Source organism: Spinacia oleracea, chromosome 6, assembly GCF_020520425.1.
Source record: "Spinacia oleracea cultivar Varoflay chromosome 6, BTI_SOV_V1, whole genome shotgun sequence".
In the NCBI taxonomy this organism is placed as follows: domain Eukaryota; kingdom Viridiplantae; phylum Streptophyta; class Magnoliopsida; order Caryophyllales; family Amaranthaceae; genus Spinacia; species Spinacia oleracea.
The window spans coordinates 109,319,735-109,329,854 of NC_079492.1; the positions used below are offsets into that span (position 1 = coordinate 109,319,735).

At 39.2% G+C, this 10,120-nt stretch overlaps 1 protein-coding gene across 1 annotated transcript; it reads right to left on the reverse strand.

Annotated features, from left to right (window-relative positions):
* Positions 1-7,973: 7,973 nt before the first annotated feature.
* LOC130463470 (uncharacterized) lies at positions 7,974-8,822 on the reverse strand. The gene is made up of 2 exons (XM_056832605.1): positions 8,732-8,822; positions 7,974-8,371 (listed from the first exon to the last, which is right to left on the reverse strand). Exons 1-2 carry the CDS (start codon positions 8,820-8,822, stop codon positions 7,974-7,976), a joined length of 489 nt encoding a protein of 162 aa, XP_056688583.1.
* Between the last annotated feature and the right edge of the window lie 1,298 nt (positions 8,823-10,120).

A 10,120-nucleotide genomic window follows, 5' to 3' on the forward strand; every position in this document is an offset into this window, starting at 1 on the left:
GCTCTTTTGAACATCAATGGCGCCCAATAAAGGAAATAGCAAGGCATCAACATCAAAGAAAAGGAAGAGGAAAACGACAGAGTTGGTTGGAAATTACAGACTCATACAGAAATCAAGGTAATTAACAATATTTCAACCCTAAATTTTCGTTTTTTATTAAAAAAAATTAGGGATTTATGATTAATTAATTAGGATTATCTTATAATTATTGCTTAATCGTGTTCTGAAATCAATGTGTTAGTATTTTAACCTTAAAACACTAAACTGAAAATTTGGTGTATGAATGTTGGATTATTTGTGGTTGAATTTGGTTATGGTTGGATTAAAATCAAGATATTGAGTAGTGTGTTATTGTATGTGTGCTTCAGGTTTAACGGTAGGATTCACATAGACTACACTTGGTATAAATTGATGGAGCCTGTCACGATTAGATTGTTTCACGGGGGCCAGTTTGTAACGAATAATAATAAAACTACGTATGAAAGGGGCGATAATCCTAAGGCGGGGATGGCATTGCATACAAATGTTGACGAAGTATGCTATGTTGAGTTTTGTGATTGGATTAAGAGGGATTTGGGGTATGATGAGGTGGGTCAAATATGGTTTTGGAGGCGTGGTTGTAGCTTAAATGGGAATGGTAGGAAAGAAATAAAGAGTGACGCTGAGATTCCGGATTTTTTGAGCGCACCCGAGAAGGATGGATCGTACAATCTATATGTGGTACATGTTGAGAAGGGGTTTGATCCGAGGAGTAGATTTCCTGCATATGTGAGGTGGTACACTGAGAGTGAGAGTGATACAACTGAGGGAAGTGGAGGAGGGAGTAATTCTGTGAGTGCTGACTCAGCAAGGGGGGGCCCATCTGTTGTCCAAGTGAGCAGCACAGTCAGCCCTAATAGTCAAACCCCTCAGTCCAGTCAACACTCACAACATGTGAACAAGTTGCCCCCACTTACAAATCTGACCAAAAATAACCTACCCCCTCCATCAAATCTGAATCCCTCCCTCATACTCCCATCTATCCCTCAAAAACCATTCTCACTACTAGACCAAGCAGTGAGACAGAAACTGCCCACAGTTTCCCTATTCAAGAGAACCCTTGACCAAAAAAGGGCACAGCTAGGTGTGACTGGTGGAGGTGATGAGGAGAGACTGGTGGTAGCTGGAGTTGAACAAGAGAGAGTTGTGTTTGAGGGGAAGAGAGCTGCTGCAAGTGAGGGGAAAAGAGGTGGGTTTGAGGGGAAGAGAGCTGCTGCAAGTGAGGGGAGAACAGGTCAGGGGGCTGCAGGGGAGGATTCAGTAGCAGAGGATGAGTGTGAGGACAGTGAGGATAGTGATGTACTCTTGAGTGATAATGACTTTGAGGATGAGAGTGATGATGATCTATTTCATGAGTTTGTAGATCATGAAATTAGTGAAGATGTTTGTAGGAGTCTGGGTGCACTGACAGGGGCAGTGGGTGGAGTGGTTGAAAACAATGATTCAGATGAAGAGGGTGAAGTTGGTGAGCAAGAAATTGGTGATGATGTGGAGCTAAATGACAGTGATGGTGAGGTTGTAAGTGTTATAGGGTCAGATGATGAAGGCCCTAACTACCCTGTGTTTAATCCTGCAGTAGATTTCAAAGGTAGTGTGGAGTTGTGGAAAGGGTTGAAATTTCCCTCTAACATAATTTTGAGGAAGGCCATTAGGTACAATGCCATTGAAAAGGGATACAACTACTACTACCTACACAATAACAAAAAGAGAGTGTCTGTTTATTGTGCCAATAGGTGTAAGTGTCATTGGAAGAAGGCTAGGATACTAAGTTGTACTTGTAAACTGAAAAACAAGTGTAGATTTAAGCTTCATGCAAGGAAATTGAAAGGGGAAGAAAGTTGGCAGATTAAGAGCATCAGGGCTGATCACATTTGTGGGTGGCAGTATGAAAACCCAAAGGTAACCTCAAAGTATCTAGCTGAGAGATACTTAGATGATTGGAGGGATGAACCAAACACTAAGGTTAAGGCTTTTATAAAGAGAGCAAGAAGAGAGGTCAAGTCAGAAATTGGGTATTTCAAGGCATATTATTCTAAACAAATTGCTTTGAAAATGATATTTGGTGATGCTAGCTTGGAATATAAGAGGGTGTGGGACTATGCTGCTGCAATTAGGAAGTATAACCCGGGAAGCACTGCTGTTGTAAAGGTTCAAGGCATAGACAGTCCACCACCTTTGTTTCAGAGGTTGTATGTTTGCTTACAGCCTTGCAAAGAGGGCTTCATGGCTGGATGCAGGCCTATTATTGGGGTTGATGGGGCACATTTGAGAGGTGCATACCCTGGGATATTGTTGACAGCTGTGGGAAAGGATGGGAATAACAATGTATTCCCTGTGGCTTGGGCAGTTGTTGAGACAGAGAATGCAGAAACATGGGGTTGGTTCCTTGAGCTGTTGAGGAATGACATAAGTTCTGTAGCTGATGCTGTCACATGGGTGCATGAGAAGGAAGATGAAGTGGCCTACATGTCTGACAGACAGAAGGTACACTACTTCATTTTATTTTGTCTTGCTTTTGTATTATGTGAAGGCATGTTTCCCTGTTTCTGTTTAAGTTTTTCATTAGTTATCAGTCACTTAATTGACCTAAGTTGATCTAAAATGATCAAAAAATGACTTAAATACACTTATTTGACCTTACTTGACCTAAGTTGACTTAAGTTGACTTACTTTGACCTATATTGGAACGATCGGGTCTAAATATACAAATTTGACCTAACTCGACCCAAATTGACCTAAGTTGATCAAAAATGACTTAAATACACTTATTTGACCTTACTTGACCTAAGTTGACTTAAGTTGACTTACTTTGACCTATATTGAAACGATCGGGTCTAAATATACAAATTTGACATAACTCGACCCAAATTGACCTAAGTTGATCTAAAATGATCAAAAAATGACTTAAATACACTTATTTGACCTTACTTGACCTAAGTTGACTTAAGTTGACTTACTTTGACCTATATTGGAACGATCGGGTCTAAATATACAAATTTGACCTTACTCGACCCAAATTGACCTAAGTTGATCTAAAATGATCAAAAATGACTTAAATACACTTATTTGACCTTATTTGACCTTACTTGACCTAAGTTGACTTAAGTTGACCTATATTGGAACGATCGGGTCTAAATATACAAATTTGACCTAACTCGACCCAATTTGACCTAAGTTGATCTAAAATGATAAAAAATAATAAAAAATGACCTAAATACACTTATTTGACCTTACTTGACCTAAGTTGACTTAAGTTGACTTACTTTGACCTATATTGGAACGATCGGGTCTTAATATACAAATTTGTTTTTGTTTTTGTTCTGAAAACTGTAACTACTTTTGTTTCTGTTTCATGTTCAAATTTGTATGCAGGGTTTACTTGATGCATTCAAAACTGTCATGCCAAATGCTGAGACTAGATATTGTTGTAGACATATATGGACTAACTTCAAAAGCAAGTTCCCTGGTGTGCTGTACAAGGAACATTTTTGGAAGGCAGCAAGATCATCCACAAAGGTTTGTTGTGGAACTTTTTTTGCAATTCTGCCTTGGTTTCTCTGCTTTGGGGCTAATGCTTAGTCATTTTGTTTGCAGCATCATTTCAACACACACATGGCAGCTATAAAGGAACTAAATGTTGAAGCATACAAGTACTTGGAAGCAATCCACACAAGTCACTGGTCTAGGCATGGGTTTAGCACTGCATCTAAAGTCTGGTATGCTACTCAACAATTGCTGTGAGAGTTTTAATAATGTCTTGAGGGAAGCAAGGGGTAAACCTATCCTACAGTTAATGGAATGGATAAGGAGGTATGTAATGCAAAGATTCAATGAAAAAAGAGTGGGATTGAAGAGCTTTCAAGGTGTTATTATGCCATATGTGGTTAAGATGGTTCAGCAAGGATTGAAGCAAGTGCATAGCATGAGAATCAGACAAGCTGACCTACATGAGTTTGAGGTGGACCATGAGCTCGATTCCTATGTTGTGAACTTGGAAACTAAGGTTTGTGGATGCTACAGATGGAGTCTGATGGGAATTCCATGCTTGCATGCATTGGCATGTATCCAAACAAGGCGGCTAAACTATGAAGACTTCATCCACCCAGCTTACCATGTTCAGACATATGCTAAGTCTTATGCCCCACCATTTAGAGGTATGCCTGGTCAGACCCAATGGGAAGTAACACCATACCCTGGTCCATTGCCACCTCCTTACAGGAAAATGCCTGGTAGGCCTAGCACACACAAAAGAAAAAAGGCAGCTGGAGAAGATGAGGATAAACAACCTGTCAAAAGAGCTAAAAGGCAGAACAGGTGTAGCAGATGTGGTGCTCTTGGGCATTACAAACCTAAGTGCCCAATGCCTCCTCCACCTGGTGCTACTGGAACAGTGGATGATCAACCTTCAAGCCTTGCTGCAGAGCTGCTGTCTTCACAGAATGCTCCCCCTGTCACTCAAACTCAGTAGCTAGGATGAATTAGTTAATTTAGTTAAGTTAGTTAATGTGTTGTGCCTATTTTTTTAACTCAGCAGCTTATTGTGTGAAGTGAATGACCTCAAAGTGTTTGCTAGTATTTTGGTGATCAAACATTAGTCAACTTTGGTATGAATTGAGTCAACCTTTTGTTAATTTGACTACTTTTGTGTATTTTTGCAAACTAAGGAATGAAAAGCAAACTATTGATCTTATATTGCCTCTTATTTTAGCAAGATTTGTCCTTTTGTTTTTTTTTTCAATTTATCTTTTGAAACCGAAACCGAACTAGTTTTGCGAAAACGAGAATTTAAAACATTGTTTTTGGCTATGTGTTATGATGGAAATGAAAAATGCATTATGACAGCGAGCACGTCAAGTGGAACCAAGCTAATTATCAAAACATTGTGAAACCGATAATTTAAGTTGGAACCGATAAATTTAACTTTGATCTTTTCATGGACAAATTAAAAACCCGATAGGTGTGACAAATTTCCATTCATTACAAACCACAATCTTTTGATTACAAAGAAACCATCACACCAAAACACAGTAAAACGGAGAGTTACACCTAACCTAGCTTCGTACTAACACCAACACCATCCTACGATCTAACCAAATAACTTCATAACGGTGAAGCTCACTATAACAGAGACAATTGCACACACACCAATCATCACTACTAGCTTATTATCAACCAAATCAGCATTGTCAGACCCCCATTCATTCTTGACACCATGAACCTTCATCTTGCCCTTGTTCTTCTTCAACCTTTCCACCTCTTCAGCAAGCCTAGCCTTCTCTTGCTCAATACATGCCACTCTGTTCCTCATAATGGCAAGATCAGTTGAAAGCCTATGCTTCTCTGCTACAAGCACATTAGTAACATCCCTCTGCCAGTCAACTATACCTTCATCAACCCAATCAAATTTATCGCAACCCCTTTGGCCAGTTTCAGGATTGTAGAACTTGCAAGCAACAAACTTCCTTCCCGGGTTTTCATGAGTCCACGTGGTCCTCTTTACTACAGGAAAACCACATCCACATCTCACACCCTTGTAAGAATTCATGGTCCCTGCAATTTCATCCACAATTGCGAATCAATTCACCCATTTTGGGGGAAAAACCCTAACTTTTCTACACTAAAATTGAGCAAAATTAATGAAGAAAACTTACCAAAAATCAGTTGAAGAGTTTCGCGAATGCCCTAATTGTAAAACCTTGAACCAGTTTCACCCAACTGATTCACCAGGAAGAGATGGCTAGTGTACTTGGTGGGGAAGAAGAACAGAGAAAACGAAAAATTTGGGGCTTTTTTTTTTTTGATTTTCTGCATCCAAGTTGGTTTAAAAGGGAAAAAAAAGAGAGGGAAAGTGGGTGTAAGTAGTAAAACCGGCGAAGTCAAACCAGAAAATTGTTGGTCAATGCCTGAAAACACACAAAGGCTGTCTTTCACAACTTTTTTTTTTTACTTTAAGGTTGTTTTTGGCAAAAAAAAATTTAAAAGGTTATTTTTCGCAAAAAAATGGCTTTAAAAGGTTGTTTTTGGCAAATTTGCCTTGTTTTTATAAATATTGTCATAAATAGTGTCATTAAGGACAGGAGAAAGCATTCGTTGACTTGTCAACAGAAATACGTGAAATGACCAAAATACCCCGGGTATGGGCAAATACACCCGCTGGTGACCAGCGATGTAGCCTGCCTCGTACTCCCTCCATTTTTTAATGTTAGTTTTTTTTGTAATCTAAGACAATGCAATAAAAGACTATTTGTTGCATTAATCTCAATAAAATGTAACCTATGTAGGTAGAGAGATAGAAATAATTAAGGGGTTTGATGTGGATAAAATTTTATACGGAGTATGAGAGTGAAAAAGTGGGTCATTTGAATTTTGTTTTTTTTTTATTTGAGGGAAAATAGTAGTGTTTTCATTACTCAAGGGAAAAATTGCCCATTGTTACATACGGAGAAACCTCACAAGGGCAATGGTTTCTCCAAATTTGTTGAACTCCGAAAGGCACTAAACGAGCGAGATGGTGAGCAACAAAGTTTTCCTCTCTCTTAACATGAGAAAAGAAATAAACTCAAAGACCTTACTAAGGACGAGAACATCCTCCAAAATAGTTCAAATCTGACAAAAACACAGCTGCTCTTTTTAATCTCTTGGCGAAGACTTCACTGTCACTCTCAAAAATGACATGGGAGAGCCCATGTTGGCTGGCCAGCTTCACAGCTAGTAGAATAGCCTTCCCCTCCGCTACTTCGGGAGGCCAACCATGCACTCTCCTGTTGGCCGCAAAGATGACAGCACCCACATGATCTCTAGCAACAACACCCATACCAACCCACTCCTCCTCTCTCAAAGAAGCATCACAATCTACCTTGATAAAATTTGCAGGGGGTGGTTTCCAAATCTTGGAGCTTTGAGGGGCTGACCTTCGCACCACACCATAAACCTTCGTAGCATATTTTTTGTAGTCCTCGACAAGTCTGAAAACACGTTAAATTACAACACCATGGGGGGTGTCTTTTCCATTAAAGGTTTTTTCATTCCGTCGGTTCCAACTATGGCAAGGGAGAGTGGCACCAACTTGTCTTTGCTTTAAATCTAAATCCTGCCACTTCTCAACCCAGTCAAGAGCACCCATCTCCTTGTAACCGTTCAGACTCCTTCATAGTCCTTCGCTCGCCAAAGATCACGCACACTTAGGCATTCAATAAGAGCATGGTGGCCAGTTTCAGGTTCATTCTCACACCAAGGGCAACAATATCCTTGGACATATGACATCATTTAAGGTAGGATTTTACACGGAGAGCTCAAGTACACATTCGCCACAAGAAATGCTTGACTTTAGGGGTTACATCAAGCTTCTAGACGTCAGCCTATGCATTATGGAAGGTCTCAAAATTGTGGGATTTTCCTAGCATATAAGCATTTTTAACCGTGTACTTACCATCCATGGAATAATCCATGTTAAGATGTCATTCGGATTTCTCTCGCTTAGTGGGATTGACAAAATGCACTTAATGTCACGATTATTGAAGTGTGCAGACATCAACTCAAAATCCATTCATGGCCCATGGGTTTAATAAGATTGCTAACCTTGGAGAGATTTTCAACACAGGTTGAGGTGATTTTGCTTCCAAGCTCACCAAAAACCCACAACTCGTCCCAAATACCCACCTTATCGCCAGTTCCTATTCTCTAAATAAATCCCTCATGGAGCAAGGATTTTGAAGACCATATACTTTTCCACGAATAACTACCACCGAGCCCAAGACACGCCTCCAAAAATCTTATGTTGGGGTAATACTTCGCACACATGATCCGTGCCATCAAAGAATCCGGGGCACTCACTAGTCTCCAAGCTTGTTTTAGTAGTGCATCGTTAAAAACAACCATATTTTTGAAGCCCACATCTCCAAGGCATTTGAGGGAGCAAAGTCATTCTAATTCTTCTAGTGAACTTTCCACTTGGAGATAGAGTTACCCCACCAAAAGCGAGCAACAATAGCTTGAATGTCACTTATAACACCAAGAGGGAGCTTATAAACCCCCATGAGGTATGTGGCGTATGTTGGAATAGCTTGAATGAAGGACTTGATAAGAACTTCTTTCCCCGCTCTTGAGAGGATATTCTCTTTCGACCCTTGTAATTTCTTCCATATACGGTCTTTAAGGGCCGCAAACACGGATTTTTTAGACCTTTCTACAATCGTAGGGATGCCCAAGTATTTTCCGTGGGAGTCAACTAACCTCATATGCAGAATGTTCAACAAAGGCCCTTGGCGGGCTGAGTACACACCTATACTGAAAGAGGCTTCACTTTTATCATAGTTTATCATTTGACCGGAAGCTTCTTCATATAGTGGAACAATGTCCAATATCTTAGAGAATTCCTAAGTGCCAGCTCTCGCAAAAAGGAGACTATCATCCGCAAAGAGGAGGTGAGAGATTTTTGGTCCACCTCTAGTAGCCCGAGCACCATGAATCAGACCATCGTCAGTAGCTAGCTTTATTTATCAAACTCGAAAAGCATCGACCACAAGAATGAACAAATAGGGAGAAATAAGGTGTCCTTGGCATAGGCCTCTAGAAGGAGTGACCGAGCCACATGGGGTTCCATTGACAATGAAGGAGTAAGAGACCGAGGAGACGCAACTCATTATGACATCCACCCATGCACCCACAAAGTCAAGTGTTATCAATCACTTACAGATAAAATACCACTCAACTCTATCATATGATTTGCACATGTCAAGCTGTAGTTCAATAGTACCCTTCTTTCCCTTACTCCTTCTTTTCATCGTATGAAAGAGTTCAAGGGAAATCAAGGCATTATCAATTATCAAGCGTCCCGGAACAAAAGCACTTTGGTTCTCATAAATAATACTCGGAATGACAGATTTCAGCCTCATAACAATGGCCTTAGAAGCGAGCTTGTATATCACATTGCATAAAGCTATAGGTCGGAATTCAGACATGTTCTTTGGAGTCTTGACTTTAGGAATAAGGGCAACATTAGTACTTTAGGAATAAGGTCATTTGAACATTTATAAGGGTATAATTGGGGTTAAATGTAGGAAAAATGAGGAAAGATTAAAGAAAGAATGATAAAAAAGAACAACCCAATAAGAAAAGGGGACTAACATTCAAGAACGGAGGGAGTATTGCCTTTTTAAAATTGATTTTTAGTGGAAAACTGAAAAAACGTGGTGTCGTAGTGTGTTTGGTTATCATGCAGTATAAAGCTATGTTATTTTAAGGTCAACTAAACTGAAATTAGTTGAATATTACTGAATTGAAATAAATAATAAATACGGAGTAATAATAATTATTAATAATTAATAATTAAATAAAATAATAATTAATTACTCAATAATAATAATAATAAATTTTAGTAAATAAAGAGCAATTTAAATTCATTTGAATTTTGGATTTATTAGGGTGGTTTGATTGGTTTTGGAGGGAGTCAATGAGAATGCTTGGATAAGGTTTTGGAGGCCTCACATCATCCAGTGACTTTTTTTTATTATTATATAGGATGTTACCAGTAATTATCAATTTGATGCTGTTGAATTTGATGCCTTTCATAATTTAGCATTTTCTTTGCATTCCCCTACTTTAAAGTGCGCTTACCCATTTAGATGCATACCCATCACACAAACTCACGCCTAAAGTTTACACAGATAATTAATGCTGGGCTACGGAGTATTTTGTTTTGATTACAGTGAGGGAGCTGAGAGGGGAGTAGTAGGAGGAGCAGTTTCCATGAAAATAAGAGGAGCAACTATTTGCTGGGTAGTAAGTTATGGTTAGTGGTGTATTTACGTGGGTTTATAAGCTTTTTTGTGTTTGATTTGGTATTTCTTTAATGAAATTAAATTCATTTGAATTTTGGATATATTAGGGTGGTTTGATTGGTTTTGGAGGGAGTCAATGAAAATGCTTGGATGAGGTTTTGGAGGCCTCACATCATCCAGTGACTTTTTTATTATTATATAGGATGTTTTTCCTTATGCATCCACCCCCCCTTTGTAACACCCCGACAATTCCCTCTTTTCTAAAATAACCTTTTTATATAAAACGTAGAGAATTATCAAGG